Here is a 25,087-nt window from a genome sequence, read left to right as displayed (position 1 = left end):
CCTTGTGGGCAGGGACTATGTCTTATTCAGTTTAACAGCTCCAGTGCTTACAGTGGAGCCTGACACTTATTATGAAAAATTGGTATCATTTTTATGGTTTTCAATGAATGTTTGATGAATAAATAAACAATCTCTTTCCAACAGTTCCTTTAAAACACTGAGTTCTTAATCACTGGAAGCCAATGATATCAGACAACTCTGACATTTTGGGCCCAGCCCGTCTTTATCCCCTCTATCCTTTTCTGCCCTTATTGGATTTTTGTCTTTAGCCTTATTGGATCCCCAGATTGTTGAGTCCAAACAGGAAAGAACTCTCTCCCCCAACATTTACCAACCCTCCCATTCCTGTAACTGCTACAGATTTTCTCCAAGAAGCTATTAAGCACTCCCAAATAGAGCAACTCTCTCATTGACTATCACATACTTCCTTAAATGATCTTTGAATAGTGTTTTCTTTTTATTGCTTTGTGTAGCTTAACAGCACCAATTGCGATTACTCTAACTTACGACAAGCCCCAGATCTCTAAAGCTCTTGTTCATTCATTATTTTCCTTTTGCTCCTTCTCAAATGTTTGTTATTTTTTGGGGATGTAGTGAGGAGGAGGGGGTGGTGATGGGGAGAAAATAAAATAAAAGGAGATATGAAATTAACAGGGAAACAAATGAAATAGGGGATCACTTCTCCCTGGGTGACAGACACCTTATTAGATGCTGTTAAACAAAACAAATATGCTTTAATACAGCACAAGCAAGGGTTTTATATTTATTCTGAAATAAAACGATCCCCACTTTATCTCTAATGGAAAAAGCAGCTAATTGTCCCAATAGCTCATGAATTCTGGTCACTTAGAGAATAATAATAATAATTTTTTTAAACTATTTTACCAATTGTTCAAATCATACCAAGGTGTGTTGTCTGGCATGGGCCAAAAATTCTGTTGCTTGATTGATGTCATGGCTGCTATTCCTGTTCAATTATTAACATGTAGGAGTTATAATTATTTTGAGTATTGCTATGAGATAATTATAAACCATAAACAGTCCCTGTGTTTGCAGATGCCTTTCTTTTCTGCAAATGGACTGAGGTTTAAGAGACCCAAGCAGAGCATACCTCTTATTTATGAACTTTAGAAGAGAGAAAATGTGCTGCCTGGCACTTGGCAATGCAAGTCTGTCTAACCTGGAAGCAGATGCCTTTCCCCTCTTCCCATTGTGACTTGGACCCTTCCAGAACCAGAACTAATACATTGCACATGACTTGTTCCACCACACTGTGTGCCTCCTCTAGCCTGTCTCCATTTTGTTAGCTGAGACTTGTAATTCATCACTCATCTTGGCTCAGCTTGCTCAGCACCCCTTCCTTCATTTTCTTGGTCACTTAGAAGCAGAGGTCAGACACCTGGAGCCTCAAGATTCAAACGCAGCCCAGTTGCTCGCCCAACCCCTAAAAGCCCAACCTCTATTTCTGTAATGAGCATTTCCAATAAGAAAACGTGTCTATTCAGCACCACGGACAGAGTCATGCTGTCAGTTCTCACAAATTGGAAGTTACTGCCTACCATTCTCTTCTAGGCGGCAGTGTTGAGAACCGAGAGGGTGATGAGAAAGAAAAAAGTCAATGAACAAGACTGATGGCCTTGCCACAAAATATGCAGCCCCAACCCCTGGCTGTGCTCAGTCATGGGGCTCCTACAGATGATAAGTGGCTTCTGGAAGCTGCTATTTTCTTGAACAGGCAAGCAATGAACGTAAGAGATAAGAGCTTCCTGGACTTACTTATGCTGACCTGACTCCTAGCAGACTGTCATCTTGATGGGTTCAGTGACAGGGACCCAGCTAGCCAGGGTTCTGGTCTGGGCCACATACAGAGGCATGAGTGTCATGGATGGTGGGTTGGGAGGAGAGGCAGCTGAATTCAGGGAGAAGGCACCAGGCTGTGTACAGTGTAACTCATGGCCAGATGATAGGAGTGTTTCCTCTCTTTTGCTTGGAGTGGGAAGGAAGCTACAGGAGCTATGAGCCCTGATGGGGGCCAGCTCATGGCAAGCTGGGCTGGTGGGAAGAAGCCATAGCTTCATTTGTCTGACTTTAATGAATAAATGGCACCCCCAGCCATTGTCTATCTGCTTTTGAACCCTGACAAACAGTCTGTGGCATCTGATGAAGAGGGTTATTAGTTGCGTGGAGACAGATGGCCAGGGCTGGAGAGAGGATTGGCTCTTTATTACAGCAAATCCATAAGTGACAGTGATATTCTCACATGCCAGCCCCCATGTCAAAGTCAATATCTTCCCCAAGTCCTCTGGGACACAGGTGATCCTTGGCAGAGATCCAGTGCTTGGGGAAGGCAGAACTGCCCCTGGGTGGGAGACAGAATTCAGTCTGTGGAGTTGGGAAAGTAGGCAGGTCTCTAAGAGAAGGCTCTAGGAATACAATGCTGCCTTATTCTTTATGATTCTCCAGAGTAACCTATAAGGTGCTGTCAGTTCAAAAAGTGAGAATGATTCAAGAGAAGGAGGGAGAACTTTGGATTCAAATGATAACAGAAGCCGGTTTCACTGGCCTGGGTAAGAGGGTAGAAGAGCAAAGGCAGGGAAGAGAGAGAAAGGAGAGAAGCAGGTGACACATGGGGAAGAGAAGGTAGCAAAAGCATCATCATCCCGTGCTTTGGTACCAACTGTTCTCCCCTGTGTAAACAGCACCATGAAGATCAAGCCCCCCACTCTCCTTCCTGAGCTGCCGTGTGATCCTTGTCCAGGTCCCTCTGCACCACAGCTATAGACATACCCTCCCCTCACTGCATGGCCCATAAGGGAAGGGGAGGTTCTCACTGACCTTCATTCATCCTCCGAAACTTGTCCTTGGCCATGTAGCCCAGCACCAGACAGCATCCTCTTTTCTGGAGGCCAAGCTCTGGAAGGAAGACATAGGTGGGTGAGTTGGGAATGGGTCAGGTGTGAGGAGACTTCTTAAGCAGGGATACTTATTTAACAAATGTTTGTTTCTACAGCACTTATGTCCCAGGCATGACTTAAAGTCAATAGTTCTTGCCAGATTTTCACAGCATCGTGTGAGGCATAGAGCATTGTGCTTTCCATTGTCTACAACCTTCATTCACAGATGTATGATGTAAGCAACCTTAACAGGTGCTGGGGGCAGGATTTTGAAGTTAGACTCTAGAATCCATCCTTGTAACTATTGCTCTGGGTTATATGGGCTTTTTATAGTCTAAGGTTGGGGACCATGATCGAAGCACTTTGAGACTGTGGCCAGATTAGCTGAACAAGAACACCTGGTAGTGTCCAGAGTGGGATATCATGACTAGACATAGTGGATAACTCAAGATGAATTGTGAGAGTGGAGAAGACACAGAGATGAGAGGTAGATAGGATGTGTTCAACCTTCTGGAAGGGTGGGATTCTGCACTTGCTGATTCTTGTGTATTCCTATGGGCAGGCACTGTTCAGTGACATCATCTAGAACTTGGGAAGTGTAGACTTAGAGTACAGAGGTCAATGGTGCTGAGACACAAGGACCCATAGCATGATTGACTTTCCCAGAAGAACAAGAAGAAGAGCAACTTTGGGTAGCAAATACCGGATGCTATCTTTTGTAGAGCATTGTGTAAACCAACTTCTATTGTGTGTGAGTATTGGACTTGAGTACATCTGCCTCACTAGAAGGCAAGCTATACACTCTGGTATTTGACTTTTGGTCTTGACTTGTCTTGGGTACTTTAAGAATTCTGAAACAATTTCATATCCACTTTAATATTTGATTCCCACGGCAATGCTTTGTGGGATGTGAATGGGCCATTGCTGTTCACATGACACAGATGGAGGGTGGGTGGAGGCTTGACAATGTTGAGGGACTCTCTTTGACGCTTTTGACTCCTCATCTCTACCTGCTTGTTCAGAAGTTCGACAGATGGGACAGCTGCCCTGCACTGGACAAATGGGCACCTGATATTGTTCTAGAAGGCATATGACTGCAGCCGCACCCCCACAGAAACTTGCCAGGATTCCTGCTACATGGCTGTTTCCACCCATGTTCTCAGAGGAGGAGGCTCCTGCTGAGTAGTGTCACACTTGTCCATGACATGGATGTGTCCTTGGCCTTCCACTGACAGGTATCTTGGCTGTCAGAGAATAGACAGCGTGGGATGATTCTTCCTCCTGTCTCTGCTCAGGATGCTCTGCATCCAGCTGCTGCCACCCGGGTCCAGCCTCTGACAACAGGATGAAAAGGAGCATAGGGCCCCCAAGAACAGATAAGTCGAGCTTAGGGGTTCGTGCCCTAGGGAAAAACAAAGCTTGGCAGGTGGTGGTGGGACATCACAGCCCAGGGAGGTCACCAGCTTTGATCTCCTGATTCTTTAAAGGGATTTATTGACTATCAGTGGAGAGCAGAGAGGCAGATCCGAGGGCGCTGTTTCCAAAGGCTCCCTTCCCTTCCTTCCCCTGCACACTTGCTCACTCATCTGAAGGCGCAGCCGAACCGCCCTCACTTCAAACGGCTTCACATCTCAGGCACCCAAATTGACATGTTAAGTTCTCCCATCCAAGGCCTTGGCCCTTTCTTCAGGGGCTCCTGTTCTGTCGAGGGCCGTGTGGATCAAAGCCCCTTTGATGTTTACTTACTATATTTGTGGATTCCTTCTAATAGCCACCTCCGAAAGGCAGGAATGCAGCATGCAGAGAGGGGGCCAGTGGAAGTACAGGCTGTGAGGGGGCTCCTAGTCCCAGCCAACAACCGCTTTTTGTCTAGGCTTGCATCTAAAGTCCAGGTGCTACCAATAGGAAGACTAAGCCTGACCATTAGAATGACAGAATTGCTGATGGTCCCTATTATGTTTGTCATTGACTTATACCCACCTGAAGCACATCAGTGGTGGCTTCGAATGGAAGAGAGCGTGGACTACTAGATTGAGCCTAGGAGGGACTCTGGGGGTACATTGAGGAAGGAGGGCCAAGGATGCTGGAAGGAACTCTTTCCTCTGTATTCTGGGAAGCTTTCCATACTCTCAGGTGAGCATAAGGGGAACAGTTCTAATGACTGGAGTATGAGTGACCTGTCATATCTGATTGTCCACAGGTTCTGTCTCCATGGTGCAACCTAACTTATTTTATGTGTCGCGTACTAGGATACCTCCCAAGTGAGCGGCAGAGGAGAGACTGAGCACTCATACACTTATTATAAGCAAGAGTCTCTCTGACTATATTTGATTTTTGTAAATGAGCAGGGAAATAATTTTTTTTAAAAAAGCTCTGATTAATAAAAGAAATTGAGGACGAGGTAATTTCTCAATGTATTTGGCTCATTTAATTTGACACGTGTGGGTTAGTCTTAATTATTTAGGCGACTACATTACAAGGCGCTAATAAGCACACTGCAGAAATTTATTAAGTGAGAGGGCTCTCTGGCTGCGTCTTTGCTGAGAAGTGAGGAGAAGCCATCGGGATCCCTTTGAGAACAAGTGAGCTGGAGGACTGCTGAAGTGAGGATTAGCTAGCTTGTCATACGCAAAATTTGAGATGCTCTTTGGAAAGATTGGTGGAGCCAAGCTAGAACTCACCAAATCCATATGTGGCAACCCATAGCAGGGACAGAGTAGATGAGGCAGGGGAATGTGAGTGCCCATCTAGGGAGGAAGAGCATTGTCAGAGATGCTGTCCATATGTAGACCAAGGAGGAAGCAGAAAGTAATCATGTGGGCTTGGGGAGACATCCAAGTAAAACACAAAAATAAAAACAAAAATGAACAAACAAATACTCAAGGCTAATAGGGGAGAATACAATACAATACAACATTACAGAGAGAGCATGAATCTCTGTTTGTGAGGTAGTCCCGCCACCAGCCTGTCCCCTTTCTTGTCTCTGAGATGGATAGTAGAATGAGATCACAGATGTTAGTTTTGGACTTCAAGATATGGGGTCTTCTTCAAGTAGGCTGCTATCTTTGGCTTCATCAGTGGCAGAACCACCCAGATTCCTCAAAGGCCTCATGGGAAAACGAACGAATGGAGCCTTGGCTTAAAAAGACTGTTCATAGCAAAGTTTAAAGTCATTTGTAGTTGGGTTGTAGCACTGTCTGAGGAGGACAAAGGCTTAATCAGTGCTATGTGCACAGAAACAGGTATTAGAACAGGGATGTTTCTTAAGGAGATGGGATGGTTGGCACCCTGGGAACTTTTGGGCTGTGGATTGTGAGCAACAGAAGGATCAGAGTATCCTTTTCCAGCCCTGAGCCCCTACTACCAGGTTCAGTGTCTAGCCCGTGGCAAGTGCTGGGCCAGAGGATGGCTGACTTAAAGGGCAGATTCAGAAATGCTAGTGGTGGGGTGAGCAGTTCTCCCTGACCCAAGTCAAAATGAGCTTAGATGTAGCAGGATGCATTTAGGTTAGGTTGGGATGCTTGTGGAGTGAATGAAACTTGTAATTCATCCAAACATGGAACTGTTTCCCAAGTAGGGAACACTGTGGGGTTTTCTCCAGGGAGGAATAAAAAGGATGGGTTTATAAATGGAGCGGGTTTCTTCAGCTTGCAGGCTGTGGATGGGGCTCTTTCTAGCTTCCGGATCCTTTATTCTCATGACTACTACTAATCATGACATGGCGATGCTGCATCTCATTTGTGGCACACTTATTTTTTTCACAATGCTGTCATATTTACTATCTCATTAGAGGCTCACAGTAGCTTGGCGAAGTAAGCAAGGTAGAAATTATTTCCTCCATTTTGAATTTAGAAACCAAGGCTAAGAGAGCTAAAATGACACTTCAGGGCCAAAGACCTAGCCAGCTGCTGTTGGTTCTCACTCTAGAACTCAGGGCTGGTTTCAGGGTCAGTTCTTAGGGATACCATGACTGTGGATGCTGCAAGTCAAAACAGACCAGAGAATACCAGAGATGAATTGAGTATACCTTTTCCTATTCATATCTCATAATCCCCCCCGCCCCCCACAAAGCCCTCATCCCTGTGTGTGATCTTATGTGGAGACTGGGACTTTGCAGAGGTGGTCAAGTTCAAATGAGGTCATTAGGATTGGCCCTAGTACAATATCACTGGTGTCCTTATAAAAGGGGAAGTTGAAGGAAACATATGAGGGGTAGGGGCTGGAGGGAGGGAGGGAGGGAGGAAGTGAGGGAGAGAGAATGACACATGAACATGAAGATGGCCATTTCTAAGACAGAGGGAGAAAGATCTTTAACAAGCCTTTCCCTATAGTTTTCAGAAGGACTCAAGTCCACTGACGTCTTGATCTTGTGGTCCTAGCCTTTGGTATTTTGAGGAAATGCATTTTTTCAGTGTCAGTTACTCAAGGTGTGATACTTTGTTATAGCAGCGATAGCTAACTCACATAGTCAGGAAGGGGAGGAGCCGGCTTTCTAGTGGGGCGTGGCTATTTCCAGTGTCTGTGATTCTCTTCACCTCCTTCATTTGGTCACAGAGCCACACTTAGAGAAGAGCGTCACGTGACTGCTCACCGGGGCCCAAACGGTGAGAGAGCATTGATCAGAGATGCTGCAATGGGACAGTAGAGTTGATGGGCACAAACCACAATGGGAAAGAGGACAGCAGACAGAAGGCTGCTGAGTGTGCATGTGCCTAGGAGCATTCATAGGCACTCTGGGATGCTGGGAGGAGTTTTCTTTCCACTTGTTATTCCCCATCTAGAGACTACTGAGGCCTCAAGTAACGCTAGCTAGAACAGGGGCAATGGACAGGAAGCAGCTCCTGCCCCTCCCATTTCTGAGGTTCTCCAGAATGTCAGTGGATGGCTGTTTGTAGGAGGACCTCTCTTCTGTTCCCACCTACTTCCTCGTGATGGCTGGATGATATGATGATAAAAGTTCCCGTTCGTGGGTTACTTACTTTTTGGCCATGTTATCACAGTCCCATTCAGTTGCTATCTCATTCAGTTGCTGAAGACTAACCTTTTCTAATGCTTATACCCTGTTGGTTAGATAAGCTAGGGCAGACATTAGGGAAATCAGGATGGAGGCTCCTAAAATGGCTAAGAGGAGAAATACCAGGTTTTCCAGCTGTACTATTCCTGAGAATGTGCCTGAAGGACTCTAAGTCAGCAGACCCAGAGACATCTGCACCCCCAATAGCCAAGTTATAAAATCATCTGGGATGGCCATCACCAGACAACTGAATGAAGAAAATGTGTTACACACATAAAATGGCATTTTATTCAGCCATAAAGAAGAATGACATCATGTCACTTGTGGGAAAAACAAGTTGAGCTGGTGATCATCACATTAAGCGAAGTAAGCTAGACTCAGGAAGACAAATATCACGTTTTCTCTTATGTGCAGAATCGGTACTTAAAAACAAGACAAGAAAGCAGAAGGGGGATTGTTTGGGAAAAGGAGGGTGACTAGAAGTATGGAGGGAGGGTCCAAAAGAGGACAATAAGAATGCAATGAAGGTATGTTATATATGTGTACGAAAACATCAAAACGAAACCCATTACCGTGTACATTAATGTATCCTAGTAAAAAATTGAAAGCAAGAGGTTAGCGCTTTCCCTCCAGAAACTATTTGACTCCAGCATGTTTCTGCAAGTTACCAAACAGAAACTAGAGCATGCCTGGTGGGCAACTGTAAAGATTTCAGGAGCAGAGGGGAGATGAGGGAGGAGAAGAAGGCGGAGGCCAGATCCTGGGGCAGCTGAGGAGCCTCCCTGTGAGGAGCTCCACATTTTCCTGCAGGGTGCAGGGAGCCCTTAGAACGGCTAAGCTGGGGAAGGGAGGCCATCATGCACTGATGAAAGAGGACTTTAACCCAGTGTAAATGATATGGAGAAGAGATGAGCCCAGAGAAGAGTGCAAGCACCTAGGAGAGGCCTGCCATGCTCCAGGTGAGAGACAATGGTTTCCCATCTGCTGCTCCTTCTCGCTCTCTGAACACAGCAGAGATCTGGAAAGAGGTAGAAGGACACAGAGGGTTCTCAAGGGGGACACACAGAGCCTGCAGATCCTTGCCATCTCAACACAGAGAGCAGCAGAATGGCTGAAAATAGCCCCAATTCCCCAGATGGTGCCTCGGACCATATGGAAAAAACGCCAGCTGGACCTGGTTGGAGTTGCTGGGAGGTCCTGATGCTTCTGAATGAGCAGAGCTGGCTGATATTGCGATGGAGCACTCAGCAGTGAACCATCCCATGGGGTCCAGAGCTTCTGTTTCCTTTTTCCATCTATAAATTATACTTCTCCTAATATCTCCCTTGCATGATTTATGAAAAATTCAAAAAGCCAACGCATGATAAAAAGAGGTGGGAATTAAGTAGCTAAAAAGGACAAGTCCAATGAGGCAAATATCAGAGTCAGGACTGGAGGTCAAGGACCCTCTGCTTTCCTAACAGATAGGAAAATGGAAACATGAGAGGAAGAAGGCCCTCATAAAATCCATATGGTGAACTATCAGGTCAGCATGGCAGCCACAAGTCAGATGAACTGGAAAAGCTGAAGGAGTTAGAAAGAGCCTGTCGCAGGAGAAATTTAGGGCCTAGAAGTCCTGGAAACAAGGAGAAAATAGTGAGTCTGAGAAAGGTCCTTGGATGAGACCTTGGAACTAAAGGAATGTTTAGCTCAAGGAAGGATGCAGATATGGCCACAAGTGTCTTTCATTGGAAAGATCAACGGATTGTTATATCAGATTTGGTGTGACCATGAAGGGAGCTGACCATGTTACAGGGCAGTGATGGTGCACTCTGAGCATCAAGTTCCCAAAGGAAAAAGACCCAGATAATAATTTGAGAAGGCGTTTTGATCTGAAGAAATAAACTTTTCATCAGCTATATTCAGCTGAGAGGGTGAAAGTCTTGTGGAGAAAAATCCTACCCTTGTGTCTTGTGTTTGGAAAAATTTTGCATCCATTCTGCTGAACTCCAGCTTCCTACCTCACTTCTACCTGGTACTATTTTCAGTATAATTATTCACATCACACGCAATTATGTTGCTCATAAATCTGCAAAGATCCCTGTTTTCTGATCAACTCCTATAATAAAGAGACCCAAGGAGAAGATTCAGAAAGGTTCGTTCATATTGACTAGTTGCCTGAACCCAGCCCTTTAGGACACATAATAAATGTTTAATAGGCCAATAATACCTGTTTCATAATTTTTGAGTCTCATTGCTTGCTAATCTAAGTTTATTAAGGAACCATAAACTTTACATTGTTGTAAAAACATAATTGTTATTTCATAGCTAATTTAATATGAGTTAATTATATTAGAACCAAGTTTCCCCCCATTCATATTAAGTATCAATTAGTTGTTTTAAACTATTGATTTGTATTTAATTAACTATGCTATTACATACCAATTAAATTCTTACAAGAGAAACTTGGAACAGCTGTGTTCTTACAGTGAGTTTTTCAAAGTAATGGATTGCGTAAAAAGCTTGTGTTGAGCTCCTGTCTTTTAGGAAGCGTCAACACTCAGTGGTGATAATTCCCAGGAAGTTCTGTGTCCACCAGCCCGTCCTCACTTGCTGCTGCAGGAAGCATGGCTTCCTCAGACACCTGCTGATCAAAACCTTGCTGCTTTGCAGCTTTGTACAGGATAACAGTCGCCGACAGTGGCTGGCCTTTGCCTCCTCCTGCCCTCCTGAGTCTGCCTCAGCTGTGCCATTACTAGCTGGCACAGCCCGATCCACAGTCTGGCTGAGGCGGCAGGGTTATTAACCGCTCCTCGCCACCAGCTGTGGGGTCTAGAATAGTCTCTCTTGCTATTGGCCCCACATCCCATGTGCCTACAGGAAATCTGGGTGACCATGTGGTCACCAATCCTTTGGCTCTCCACATCTGTGTTCTGCTGGCCTAAGCCTGTGAATCTTGGGGAAGAAGAAGCTAGCCAACAAACTGCCCAGCTGTAGGCATGGAACTTCGCACATTGTTTTAAAAGTACTTGTTCTTTATTATTATTATTATTATTATTATTATTATGCATGTGTGTGTGCGTGTGTGTGTGTGTGTGTGTGTGTGTGTGTGTGTGTGTGTGTGTGTGTGACACTATGCATGTGGAGATTAGAGATCAACTCCTTGGAGTCAGTTTTCTCCTTCCACTCAGGGATTCAGGACTTAAACTCAGCTCATCATGCATGGTAAGTGTGTTCACCTGCTAGGCCTTCTCACTCGCCTTCTTGTTTTACTCTCTCATGTCATAGAAACAGGCATCATCATGCCTCTTGTGATTTATAAAGAGACCCCCCCACCCCGACCCATACTGGGGATTGAACCCAGGACTTTGCATATCCGGGCAGGGCAATACCCTACCACTGAGCTGTACCTCCAGCCCAGAAACTGACATTTTAGAGGGGCAAGGGGTCTGCCCACAGTCCTGCTGCTGCTGAGCAGAGAGACTTGGCATGATGTTGTCTGGCTGACCCCTCTGAGCCCAGCGTGCGGCACTCCAGTCTCTTCTCTGCAGGACACAACTCCCTGTTGAGTACGAGTTTCAGCCTTATGGCTGCTCTCTGTGAGCATGCCTGGCTCGTGTCACCCCTTTTCTCTGGCACCGTCCCTCTGACACTGCCTGGGGTCCTTCTGTCAACTGATGAACTGCCTAGAATCCCAGCCGGGCTACCATCTGACCCAGAATGTGCCATCTTCGGGTGCTTGCCATCAGTCAAGGCTCTGGGCTGGGAGAGTCCACCATGACCCTCCACATACCGGAATGAGGAGGAGGCATTCTCCTTGGGTTCTGGACACAGCCAAGCCTTGCCTATTTTCATGCTAGCCAAGCCCACCTCCATCAAAATCAAAGTTGCTTGGTGTTAAATGGCTGCAACTAATTAATTTCTGGGCTATTTTGTGTGCACCGTGTCAAACCTCAGAAACTCTATGTGATGTTTCTATCTGATTGAAGAGGAAACCGAGAATCCAAAAGGCTAAGTATTAATAACATCTCCACGGCCAGACAGCCAGTAAGTGTTGATTGGTAAACAAAAACATAATCTCCATTCTTGGGGTTTCTGGTAGAATTTCTGTGGGTGGCATTTAATAGTGTTGGTTGAAGAGATTTGTGGGCAACAGTTTTACCACAGATCCAAGGATTCCTCAGCTTGTCTCTCACTCAGGAAGTCTAATTCCAGTGAGTCATCTGCTCTGTGAGGGACGCAACAGAGAAATAGGATCATGAAAGCTATTCCGGTCCTTCTTCCCCTGGCTTGTTAGCAGTCCTTTTAACCTGTAAGTAGCAGGTGCTGCCAAGGGCCACATATGCCTGGAAGGCTTTGATACTTTTCCTACTGTTTGAATGGGGACAGATGCATGACAGCTGCATGCCCAGCCCCTGGGGAGTCTCAGCCTGGTATATCCTGTCAATCATGGCTGGGAGGCTAGGCGGCAAGAGGGGATTTTCTGTTTTTATTTTTTCTTAATATGACCAACAGTTTTCAAAAAGATAAGCGTAAGGCTCTGTGAAGTCCCACCTCACCTCTAAGCATCCCATTCTATCACCTACAGGTCCCCTGAGGTCCAGATCTTTGGAAAGGCAGAGGTCCCCAGTGATGCTCAAAGATAAACTTGGTTTGTGGATTTAGTCTCACACAGACCAGTGAAGAGATGAGCATCAGCTCCACTGCACAGGTGGAACTCCAGGAAGCTGACTGATTTTCCTGAACTTGCATTTGCGGGATGGAGGACCCAAGATTAAACCCAGGCCTGCTTGGTGGCAGAGCACAGGTCTGGGCCCTTCTCCTGGGATGTAGTGTAAGAATGTGACTATTACTTAGAAGGCCACCCTAGACCCGGGGAAGAAGGGACCAACAGAGTACTGGCTGATGGTTATAGGCATCACTGCTTGGAGATGGAGTGCACAGAGCAGCCTTTGTGGGAGTTCAGGGCCTGGGGAAGAAAAAGTTACTTCAGTGTGTGTGTGTGTGTGTGTGTGTGTGTGTGTGTGTGTGTGTGTGTGTGTGTGCGTGTGTGTGTCTGTGCAGGCAGTGAATAGGGGTGCAGGAGGCATGACAGCACTTTGGCTCCTGCTCAGGGTGGGCTAGCAGCAGGATCATGGCTGTGGCTTGGTGATATGCTTGCAAACCATTTTATTACACATTTATGGTCCAAATAAAATTTGACCATGGAGGACTGAGAGGGTGCCCTAAGAATGTATCTCTGGAGTCAGGCAAAGGATACCCAGCTTTGCCCTCACAATCTCCATCTTCCACCAAACATGGTGGGGGCAGACAGAGGGAAGGAGAAAAGGGTGAAGAAAAACCATCCTAGCAGCTGTAGAGTAGAGGCTTTTAGGGACCTTATGGCAGAAGAGCAGACTAGGTTCCTGCAAGCTGGGGCTGGGGGATATCCTTTACTTTCTGGGGGGAAAAGCAATACAGAAGGGTGATGAGGTCATGCTCTTGTCCCCAGTCACAACCCAGGGAGAGCTGCTGCATTTACAATCTGGGGGCCATGCCTGGCCTTGCAGGGTGGGCCTTATACACTCACATTGCTCACCTCTGCTGGAGAGAAGGGGCAGCTGTGAGGACATAGGGTTCCTACCTTCCTCCTCCTCCTTCTGGTTTGGACTGTCCTCCGGGGCATTCTCATCTGAGCCACCTGGGAGCTGAGGCTAGTCAAGTGTAGAGGTCCAGGGCTTAGGAAGACTCAGCCTCCAGGGCCCAGGCTGTTGCTGATGCCTCCCACTCCATGCCCACCTGGGCAAGGAAAGCAGTCAGCGGCAGGTTGGAATGTACCAAGAAACAGTCAGGGCTCCCCGCTGCCCATCCACTGCTGAAAGGCTCCCCAAGCCCTGCACACTCCATTACAATTCTGTATCTTATAATTAAATTGAATCTGCCAGTTACCTCTCAGCACGGCAGCAATTCAAGCTCATTGGAGGCTTTCTTTGTTTATTTTCCCTTATTTATTTATTTAGTAATTATTTATCCAGCTACCCATGTAGCTGGATGGAGGCTTTAGCTCAATATTTCTTTTGCCTTCTCAAACAGCAACAAAAAAAAAAATCTCTCAGATGTAGATTCCCTTGACAAGATTTCAGGACTGCAGTAGGTCTGGAGGGCAGGGCCACACCGGGACAAGGTTAAAATGAAGGTCACAGGAGAGGCTTTGTTGCCAGGCAAGGTTTCTGCTCTGATGCTACAAGCTTTCTTCTGGTCACCGATGCCTTAGAAGACCTGTTAATTCTAGAAAGATCTACGGAAAGCTCTTGGAGCCCCAGCCAAGGGGCTTCCTCTGGGGTGATGAGACCGCAGTTCAGAAGGTATGGAAACCAGGCTGGGACTGGAAATGATCAGCAACTACCACACAGGGGAGGCCTTGCCCTGGAAGATGGGTCCACTAGCGTGTGTCTCCCTTCAGCTCGTACAGTACCTGGATATATTTGCTGATGTCAGAGAGAGGCCCCACATCTTGTCTGAAGTCTTCCCACTGCTTACAGCAGCATTGTAATTTGAACATCAGGCTTGGAGTAAAACCAAGCCCCTCCATTTCCCTCAGAGCTCCAGATGAAGGCTGAAGGCCCAGCCGCAAAACCTAAGGCTTCTCGTTCCTCTTTAATGGTAACCTTTCAGCAGAGGGGGCCAAGGAGAGCCTGATAGCTTTGATTAAGAACTTGGCTTCAAACAGATCCAGGAGGGTGATTCAGAACAGCCAGACACCACTTAACTGGAATGTGGAAGTTTACTTCCTACAGGGTTGGATCAGCAGGAGGCTGATTGTGAAGGGGCACACCAGGGGCTACACGAGGCTTGCATAGCAATAGCCAGGTCCCAGAAAGGTGACCCTTTTAGGGCTATACCACCTAGCGGATCCACCAGGGCAGAAGATAAGGGAGTGTGTGTGTGTGTGTGTGTGTGTGTGTGTGTGTGTGTGTGTGTGTGTTCGTGCTCACTTGTAACAGTGGGAAGGAATTCCAGGCTGAGCTGACAACTTAGATTTCATTTCCTCAAAGAGATAATGGTATGTCTTCATCTCCCCCACCCTTGCCGTCCTACCGCACAGCCTCATCTCTAGCTCACTTAGACATGGCTGTGTAGGAATGAGTAGTGCCGAAAAGATCTTGGCTGGTGCTGGTGTTTCCCAGGCCTGCTCAGAAGCAGTAGAGCTGTCAAGGCTTACAGTGAGGTGGAAGGCGGGAGGTGGGACCCCCTGCTTCTGTAACCTGTCTGCCCACGTGAAACCACCCAGGATCTGTCTCAGGCCCTGGCCAGGTCACTGAGGACGACCACAGCACAAGGACAGAGACTGGTGGTGTGGGGGGAATTCTAGACTGGCGGGAGTGAGGGAGTCTGGTCTAAGGGGGAGAATCATTCAAGTAGAAGGTCTGCTGAGCAGGAAGCCCTGAGCTGCCTGGCTTATGGCCTACGAGGTAGGGTCTCTTCTAGCACCGGAGGTCAAGAGAAAGAAGCCAGCGTGGGAAGCTTGGGCCACTGACTGCTCCCTGACCTCTGGGACTTCTCACACAGCTGTGATCCTCCAGTGGCCTATTCGCTCCTGACCACTGGTGTCCACCTTCAGTGGTTGTTTTTAATACACAAAATGGAGCAGCCAGTAGGGGTAGCTCATTAGTAAAGACACTTGTTACTAAAAGATGCAAGTTTGACAAGCCAAGTTCTATCTCTGAAGCCCACACAAAGGTAAGGGAGAGGGCTGACTCCACAGAGCTGTCCTCTGACTTTCCTATGCATGCTGTGGTACATGTGCCCACATACTCCCCCCATGCAAACACACACACACAACACACAATAATAATAATAATAATAATAATAATAATAATAATAATAAATTAAAAATATATAAGCAGCCCTGGCAAATATCCAACACAGGGAGCTGAAGGTGAGGTGGGGCATGTACCTATCACTTACCCAAACACACAGAACCAAAGTTGAATACATGAAAAGTGTGCCATAACTGAGAGTTATAAAATAACAGTACACTATTATCAAGAAAGGGCTGTGTGTAAAGTGGGGACCCTAAGCCCAGGGTCCAGAGACTGCTCTCATCCTAAGGCTCAGCACTGTGTACTCAGTGCCCTACTTTCCATGTTAGTGTGAGGCTAAGGCTGGTGGTTTGAAGAACACTCTCACGGCAAGATGGGAAGCAGACAGGAGAATTGGCCAGAAGTCTGAAGATGATCTAGCTTGGAGTACACAATGTAGGAGAAACAATTAAGACTCTGCCTCAAAATAAGACAGAAGGAAGACCCAACTCCTGAAAAGCTGTTTGTTCTATGTAGCATACACATGCCTGCACACACACACACACACACACACACACACACACACACACACACAGAGTAAATAAATGAACAAAATGTGTTACTAGGTACTAGGCACAGGATTCAGACTTTTATATACATCATCTCATTTCCTCTGGACACCAACCCTCTGAAGCAGTACTGTGATGGTTCTGATTGGACAGCTGAGGAAGCTGAGGCTGGGGTAGGTTAAATGTCAGCTTCTCTGTACAACGACTCAGCCAAGGTTTGAATCTGGACCTGCCCTGATATGAGGCCCTGAATTCTGAGTTCTGTTAAATCCTATCCCTTCTCCTGCACGTGGAATTTTGTCACTAGTAGGTCCAAGTCCCTTGTTCACACTATGGGGGTGATGGTGTAGACAACTCTGAGTTCCAGTAAGTAGAAAGGATCCCTGGGTTTTCCTTAAGGGAGTGCTCTGTGGGAGGGAGATAGAGACCGAAGGCTGTTGGAGGGTACAGTGTCTCAGAGCCATTGTCCAGGTCCCTTCTGGCTCCATCTCAGCAAACTCAAATGCAGCACAGGAACTGAAGAATGACTGGTTCCCAGAGGCGGAGTGCTTGGCCCTCCAGCCTGTGCCCCTTCCTCCATTCTCTGTGCTCCTCTCCAGAACCAAATCATCATCCCTGATGACGGCTGAGCTCTGAGCCAGCCTCACTGATGGTACCTCACAGTCCCTTGCTTGGGACAGATACTAGCTTGATTCCTAAGACCTCTGTTGTCCTGAGCTGGGTGACCTGGGGGGATCACCTCATTATTCTGAGCCTCAGTTTCTCCATGTATAGAACAGAGATGGAGCCAGACATGAGACCTATCCTGTGCCCGAGGACTCTACTGAGTTTGCATACTGACGTCATACAAATGTGTCATTTTGCCGAGGGAACTATGGCTTCATAATTCTTGACCAGGGTGATGCCCCTCCCCCACCCAGACATCGATAAAAACATCATAGACAGAGTCATTTTTAAGCAAGAGGACTGTACTCTCCTAGTTCTGTGGGCCAAGACACATCTGATCAAGGCCACGCAGCATCTGGTGAAGTCTAGCTGGTCTCTGGATCATAACCTATTTTCTCTGTTTTCTCAATGATGGAGAGGACAAGCAAGCTGTCTTGGGTCACTTTTATGACACCAATACCATGTACAAGAGCAGTGTGGCCCATTCTCCTAATGCCGTCTTGGGAGTGAGGATATCAATACATGACTTCGGGGAGATAGCACATTCAGACCACAGCACATCTGAACTTCTTAGCCTTTAACCACAACACTCCTCAGCAAACAAACAAACAAACAAACAAACAACAAGCCTACAATCTCTCCACAAGATTCTTCAGGTTCCAAGACCCCTTCAATGACGACTGTAGCTTAAAAAACAAAGTTGGTTAAGGGTACTGAGACTGGAAAGTGTTCCAGCTTTTATTAAAGTAGCATTTCCTGAATGTTAGCGGTACTGCTCGTGGGGAGAGGGAATTTCAGCTTCAGCCTCTGGCCCAGCAGCCCAGATGTGTGCTTCTTCCTTTAGCATTTGTTGGGTCACCGAGCTCTCTCAGGAAGAGGTTCCCAAAGGACAAACAGAACTTCCCCTTCCTTGTGGGAGGAGCTGGGGTCAGGAAGCAAGGGGCTGCCTTGCAGGTATGTCAGATGCTGGTCAGCAGGGCTAGCTCATTTAGGTCGCAGGCTGTTTGTACTAGATTGACCTATGCATTTCTGTATTCCTCTGGTCTTGTGTACGGTCTTGTGTACATATTTGATCTTGGGCATTAGTCTGAAATGTCACTGAATGTTAGAACTGGGAAGGGGCCTTAGAAGTCACTGGTCCAGCGTGGCATAGAGGAGGAAATGAAGCTCAGAGGAAGGGAGGGGTCTGTCTAGAGTCCCCGGGGACAAGAGCCATTTCTTTCCCAACCTGTGAATGCCCAGAATACTGGGAACAAGCATAGCTGCCCATCTTGTCTGCTTTGTTTTGGCCTTTCCCTCTGTCCTCAACCCACAGTGCTGATCACGTGAGTTGTTCTGAGACTGTGTCCCCCCATTCCAGCTCTGTGCTGTTGTCCCCACTTTCCTCCCATGGGCTGTCTGTGCTTCTTGTAAGCCTCATTAAATACATAAGTCAATCCCTCTAGAAACCCCTCTTGGCCTGAGTCCCCTCACCCTTTGCTGTAGATGAGTGGGCTTTCCTTTTGGCAATAGTGTCTCCCTGACAGTTGTATCTTGGTATTGTAGTGGGGTGGGTTTCTGGGCACCCCTCCTCTGGGGATGCCAAACTCTGCCCAGGCTGAAGCATTTGCCTGTAACTCAGCACATCCTCCTATCTTCATGGAAGCATCTCTAGATTACTGTCATACCAAATGCTAGGTAAATAGTTGTTAGACTGCATTGCTCATAGAATAACAAGACAATGATCTGTATGTCTGCAACACAGATGTAGCTTTTCCCCTAATATTTTTGATTCTCATTTGGCGAATCCATGGATGTGAACCCCACAGACATGGAGGGCCGGCTATGCAGACCTCTGCTATGAAAGTCCCCATGGATGTGACCTTGGTCTCACATCTTTGACTCCACCCTTCTGGACTGAGAGGTGGAGACCATCTCCATTGCCTGTGCAGTCTTGTGTTCAGACATAGGGCCAGACACCTGGTAGGCATGCAGTACTTAGACTTGGTGGGGACTCAATGGATATCCCACTCTGACCCTGCAAATTGCCATATGACTTGGCACCGTATGTCCTTTTAGTGTTGTGGGGGCCAAAATGAGGGGTCAGGTCTGAGCACTTCTCTGGTGGTTTGGGAGTGGACCCCACAGAGTCTTGACCTTTTATCCTGCCTGCCACCATCTATCCTTTCACAGAACCATGCCACAGGTCAACCCTGTGGACAGATTGGTCTTGTGTGGCATCCTGCTAGGCATTCAGGTTTTTGTCTGAGTTCTTTCTATTATCCAGTCACTCATGCATTCCTTCAGCACTTGTTGAGAGCTCACTGGGTCAGTTCTGGTTGATCTGGACATTGCAGCGAATAAGCCAGACAAGGCCCTCTTTAGGCAGCATCTCTTAAGCCTTTTTGTACCTGTAACTTAGCGGTAAGAAAAATCTATGAGGCTTGGGCAGGTTTAACATGCCAAGAACTCAGCATCTCCATATGCAAAATGCTTTTACTAAAGACCATCGCCACAGCAGTGTGTGTCACCCAGCTTATGTGTCTGGGACTCGGTACTGCCAGTAGTTTTGGATGCAGGCACACTCATGTGCAGGCTGATTCAGCTGTTCCTTACCTTCTTGGCTACTTTGCTTTTGAGGCACACTGTCCACACCCATGTTAACCAGGACTCAGAGATCTCTAACCCCAGCAGACTATGCTGTAATGGGAATGGATAGAGAAGAGAGCAGCACTCACCCAGGGGCCACTTGGTGCTCAGTGTCTTCCCAGACACCACATTGTTTTCACGCCACACTGCACCCGCTGAGGGAGCCCCCACTCCCTTCTGCTCAGATGGGAAAATTAAGCCTCAGAGAAGCAAGCTTGGGGGGCTTGCTCAGAGCTCCATGGCTAGTGACCTAAGGCATGGCTAAAGACCTATGCTTTTCCTGTGATGGCCTGAATTTTCGGAGGGATACTCCCCACGTTGGTGGGGGCCTGTTGTGAAGGGAAGGAAGAGGCAGACTGTTCCAAACCTTCCTCCACTAAAAGGCCCAGAGGCATGTTTGTCTTGGCAGCACTTCGTATTGACCCAGGGCACGGCGCATGGGTGGAGAATGCAGTTGGGTGGTTTTCTCAGATCAATACACTGAGTGAGACTGGATCTAAGTTCATCAAAATGTCAACCGAAGCAAACTTACTCTCTGGGCTTCTGAACTCAGTCAGGGGGATGGCTAGGGGCAGGGGCAGAATCTGGGGATGCCAGGTCAATTGGGAAGAAGGTCTGGGCATGTCTACTGGATCATTGTAGCGGTCTGTTAACTTAGGGGTGAGGGGACCCTAGCTGGCAAGCAGTGTTCCAGAAACCACTATACACATCATCCTTGCCAGAGCCATTTCAGGTAAAGCAGCTAAGTGAAGACCTTCTGAAGATGGGGAGCTCATTACTTTGCAACCTGTGGTCTTGTCTTTGAATAGCTAAAGTCAAGTTCAACAGAATCTTGAATTCTTCTGCTCTGTAAGAGGAAGGTCTCTTGGCCCCTTGAGCCCTTGAATGCTTGCAGCTCGGGGAAACACACCCTGGCCCTTGGAGACCTTGGCTTTCCACTGTCCTTTAGTGTCTCAGAAAAGAGACATAAGGTGAAAGGGGAGTTTGCTGCCAGAGGAGCCCGACCCACAGCTTTGGAAGGGGAATGGAATGACCCTGTATGTTGGTATGACTTCCCTCCGGGTGGTGTGTCTATAAACGCATAAATGGCGGTATGATGGGAGGTGGGGGAAGAATGTGGAGTTTGGCAAGTCCCTTGTGTGTACATATGTGGTGAGTAGTGAGGGCTGCAGGTGCGTGAGTGTGTGTGCACATGTGTGTGAAGGGGATTTTATGTGTGCACATTACTTATGCAGGCCCCTGGGGAGGGCCCCAGAATCTGTCTCTCTTCCTTGGAGAGCTCTTGGAAGCTGTAAAATGCTGTGTATAGCAGTCAACTTCTGTGCTTCTGACCAAGCCCAAGTTCTTCTGTCTCAAAGACCCACCATGTTCTCGGAGGTATAAAAATTGTCCTTTCATACTACAAGGCTATGGACTTGCTACTTTCAGGTGTGGTGAGACGGCCATATGTCAAGACCATCCACGAGCAGGCTATACCCAGTGAGAGCCTTTCCATTAAGTCTTTTGCTATCGCCACCACAGCCAGAGATTTATACTCACTTGACTTAGGATAACACTGAGGACCATCAAGGTGCCCAGTCATCCAAAGCCACTCAGCCAGAGAGAAATAGGACTGGGTATGAATAAAACCTCAGCTCATCACACTCTGCCCACCTCCACACGTCACCTCCAGGAAGCAACAAGTAAAGAGGTCTCCCTGTCTGAATTTATCAGCAGCTGTGCCAGGCTCTTCCTTACCCTCCAGCCCTCTACGGAACTGGGGGGTGAGCAGGTCATCTAAAACAGGTGGTGGCAGTGTGGGCTTCAGGGTCCCATCACGAACCCTGGGAATTCACTATGGGGGAAGAGGAGTGAGTTTCCAAACACAAGTGAGCATAAAATCCAATTTTCTAAATTCCGTCCGAGGCTCGCGAACTCAGGCTGCCCTGCCAATTAGGACTCTCCCAGGTGCCTAGGATGATAGTTCCTCATTTTCTTCAATCCTCCTGCTTGCTGCCTAGGCATTCATTCCTCCGACTTTCTTATTAGATTTCTTCTCCGCCTTTCCTCAGTGGAGCCTTCAGCATCCCTAGAAACTATCTTTAATTTAACCATTAAGTTCTCCCATGAATGAGGAGGACACGTGGGATTGGGTGGAAAGTAAGAGAAAGAGGAGAATGGGGAAGACAGAGTGGAGGGGTGGAAGAGACAGACCAAGGCACAGAGAGGAGAGCCAGTGTCGTTCTGCCACGAAGGCAGCTCTCAGAGACCCTGTTGTTCTCCACATCTGGATTTGCACTTGGATCTGGGCAGATCTCCCAGGTCATCCTGTTGATCACCATGACCCCCAAATCCCCACCCTGCCCCATGATCCCCCTGCCTCTCTCCAACACTGAGCTAGAATGATCTGCTTATAATGTCTTGTCTTCTCAAGCTGTGAGGTCTTTGAACATAGAAACCAAGCCTTGTGCTTGGCTGGTGTCACTAGGCCTGGTCCACAAGGAGAGTTTAAGATACACATTTGCTGAGTGGTCCAGTCACAGGAGAAACTTAGAGAATAAGGACACACCAGACTCCAATTCTCTTTCCCCAGAGTCCCTAGAATCTGGAAGATAAGATGTGTATGCAAAGGCAATTCAGTCACCATGGCTGCTTTGGCCAGAGTCTTTAGGGAGGAGGTGGGAGGATTGTGGGCCACTTGGACTATTTGGGTGAATGGTAGGTAGAGGGGATACTCTGTTGTAGACAAGAGGAGTGGATGAGTCGTGGTCCAGATAGGACTGGGCCAAAGGTCACCAGATGATACTGGATCTATGCAGGGAAGTCTGGGCAGGCTTAGGCATGCTATGAAAGGCTTTGACATAGAAGCAGGAGCCTGGAATTTCTCCTGCTGGAGAGGGTCCCTAGCTACCTACCCAGGCCTACTCAGGGGTCAGGCAAATCTATTCACCATTCTCTACAGGAATATTCTTCAGGGAGGATGTTGGCATGGCTTCTGTACAAACTGGGCCACAAGTGACCTGGGGATGCTCTAGACTGTCTTCCTTTCTTCCAGGAAGGAAGAGCCAGTCTCCCAGTCTAGACTTCCTGCCTGAGGGAACCTCCTTTTCAGTCTGGTTCTTTCTCTCCAGATCTTCTGATTCTATAGTCACGTGGTTTCACTTGTCCCTCAATGTCCCCTCATTCAGTCTTGGCACATACTTAATAAACAAACATTTCCACTGTGCAAATCTTCTCCCTAGTGTTAAATAGCCATGGATGTGAATACCACACCCTTGTTTATGACTGGCTCAGTCTCAGACTATGCCCACGACAAGTTTATTGGCTGTGAAGGAAGGACAGTGGTCATATGAATGGAAGCTATGAATGAGATAAAGCTGGGACCTGGATTTCCAGGCCATCTATTCTTTGATTAGATTATCAAATGCAATTTTTGCTACAGTTTGAGGCTTTAAAGCTGGTTGCATTATATTTATCTTGAAATGTACATGTATGTGAGTGAGATGTATACATTGAGGAATGACTAAATCAAACTACTGGACAGATCTTTTACCTCACATACTTATGTTTTAGTGGTGAGAACTTTCAAAGCCTACCCTCTTAGCTATTTTCAATTATGTAACATACTGTCGATCAAAAGAGATAGGAATCTCCTCGGAACCAGGAGTTGGCATTGGATCCTGAGTTGGAGACCATTCAGTTAGCATAGTCACTGGGGCTTTGGTGGTAGGGAGAAAGGACCCTGGGGGGTATAAGGTGAGGGTTTTAGAGGGAGACATTCATAAAAACTCAGTCCTGGCCTCACACAGTCCTGGGTGCATGAGGCAGGGAGTAATAATTCCTTGTCACCCATAGGAAACAGGCCTAAGCCACCTCCTCAAGGTCTCACAGCTATACGAAGGGGCTGGAGCCCACACCCACCCAAAGCCAGTGTATTAGTTTTATTTCTGTTGCTGTGGTAAAAGTATCCCGTCAAAAGCAACTTCAGGGGAGAAAGGGTTTATTCGGCTTACAGTTCCAGACCATAGTCCATCACTGTGGGGAAGTCAAGGAAGGAACTGAAGCCTTTAGTCACGTGCACAGTCAGAAGCAGAGAGAAAATGAAACGAAGATGGGAGCTTGTGCTCAGGTACCCTCTGTACTTAGTACAACCCGGGACCCGAGCCCTGGGAATGGGAGCTTGTGCTCAGGTACCCTCTACACTTAGTACAACCCGGGACCCGAGCCCTGGGAATGGGAGCTTGTGCTCAGGTACCCTCTACACTTAGTACAACCCGGGACCCAAGCCCTGGGAATGGGAGCTTGTGCTCAGGTACCCTCTACACTTAGTACAACCCGGGACCCAAGCCCTGGGAATGGAAGCTTGTGCCCAGTGTACCCTCTACACTTAGTACAACCCGGGACCCGAGCCCTGGGAATGGGAGCTTGTGCTCAGGTACCCTCTACACTTAGTACAACCCGGGACCCAAACCCTGGGAATGGAAGCTTGTGCTCAGGTACCCTCTACACTTAGTACAACCCGGGACCCAAACCCTGGGAATGGAAGCTTGTGCTCAGGTACCCTCTACACTTAGTACAACCCAGGACCCAAACCCTGGGAATGGGAGCTTGTGCTCAGGTACCCTCTACACTTAGTACAATCCAGGACCCAAGCCCTGGGAATGGGAGCTTGTGCTCAGGTACCCTCTACACTTAGTACAATCCGGGACCCAAGCCCTGGGAATGGGAGCTTGTGCCCAGTGTACCCTCTACACTTAGTACAACCCGGGACCCAAGCCCTGGGAACGGGAGCTTGTGCCCAGTGTACCCTCTACACTTAGTACAATCCGGGATCCAAGCCCCGGGAATGGTGCTGCCCACAGCGGGCTGAGTCTTCCCACATCAATTACAATTATTAAGGCAATTCCCAAGGACATGCCCACAGGCCGTATGATCTAGATGCTCACACATCAGGACTCTAAGTGGTTCTGCATTGTGTCAGTCTGGCAGCTGAAACCAATCCTCACATTAGGCTCCTTGTGCTGGCTTGGCTTTGGTTTTCCCTGTGTGATTAACACAGGCTGCAGTTTCACCTGCCAAGTAGGTGCACTCCATAGGGCTGTCTTCTCCACTCAGGACAGACCAGGCAGGGCCCCTTCCCACTGCCTCCTGTTTCCCAGGCAGCCTGCATCTGCTCAGCAGCAGCCCGGTGGCTCCTCACTGCCTTCGCTAAGCCCTGGTTTGTGTTTCTGCCTCCTGTGTTTTGCCCGTGTGAGTTGGTATCAGAACTTATTCCCTTGATGCTGGCCCGGAGCAATAATCCAGACACGGTTCAGGGGTTTAGTGAAAATCCTCCTCTATAGCAGAAGAAAGCGAAACCCAGCGAAGTGAGGATTTTAGCAGATGCAGAAGCTGCCCATTTGCCTTCCAAATCCAGATGGCGTGGCCTGAGAAGCCAGTGGATACCTTCTAGGGTAGGGAGAGGAGCTAGAGCTGAATGGAAATCCGTGGGCCTAAATCTCCGAAGGCCTGAGACTCCAGGAACGGGGAAGGCTGATGGCTATTCACAAAACGACTTTTAAAAGGAGGCAATTTGAC

General features: G+C 47.6%; 1 protein-coding gene and 1 long non-coding RNA gene across 8 annotated transcripts in view; one reads left to right on the top strand and one right to left on the bottom strand.

The window, feature by feature from the left end:
* Kirrel3 (kirre like nephrin family adhesion molecule 3) overlaps window positions 1–25,087 on the bottom strand; it is a 569,791-nt gene that overhangs the window by 125,446 nt on the left and 419,258 nt on the right. For all 6 annotated transcript variants that reach the window (XM_052756044.1, XM_052756079.1, XM_052756035.1 and 3 more), the window contains one exon: window positions 2,836–2,913. In XM_052756044.1, coding sequence (XP_052612004.1) covers window positions 2,836–2,913 — 78 coding nt within the window. The remainder of the gene's footprint in view (window positions 1–2,835; window positions 2,914–25,087) is intronic.
* The window catches only part of LOC128121402 (uncharacterized), a 94,146-nt gene that overhangs the window by 11,615 nt on the left and 57,444 nt on the right, over window positions 1–25,087 (top strand). The window lies entirely within an intron of this gene.

This window comes from Peromyscus californicus, unplaced genomic scaffold (assembly GCF_007827085.1).
Source record: "Peromyscus californicus insignis strain IS unplaced genomic scaffold, ASM782708v3 Scaffold_11__1_contigs__length_118956290, whole genome shotgun sequence".
Lineage (NCBI taxonomy): Eukaryota > Metazoa > Chordata > Mammalia > Rodentia > Cricetidae > Peromyscus > Peromyscus californicus.
This window is presented reverse-complemented; position numbering and strand designations above follow the sequence as displayed.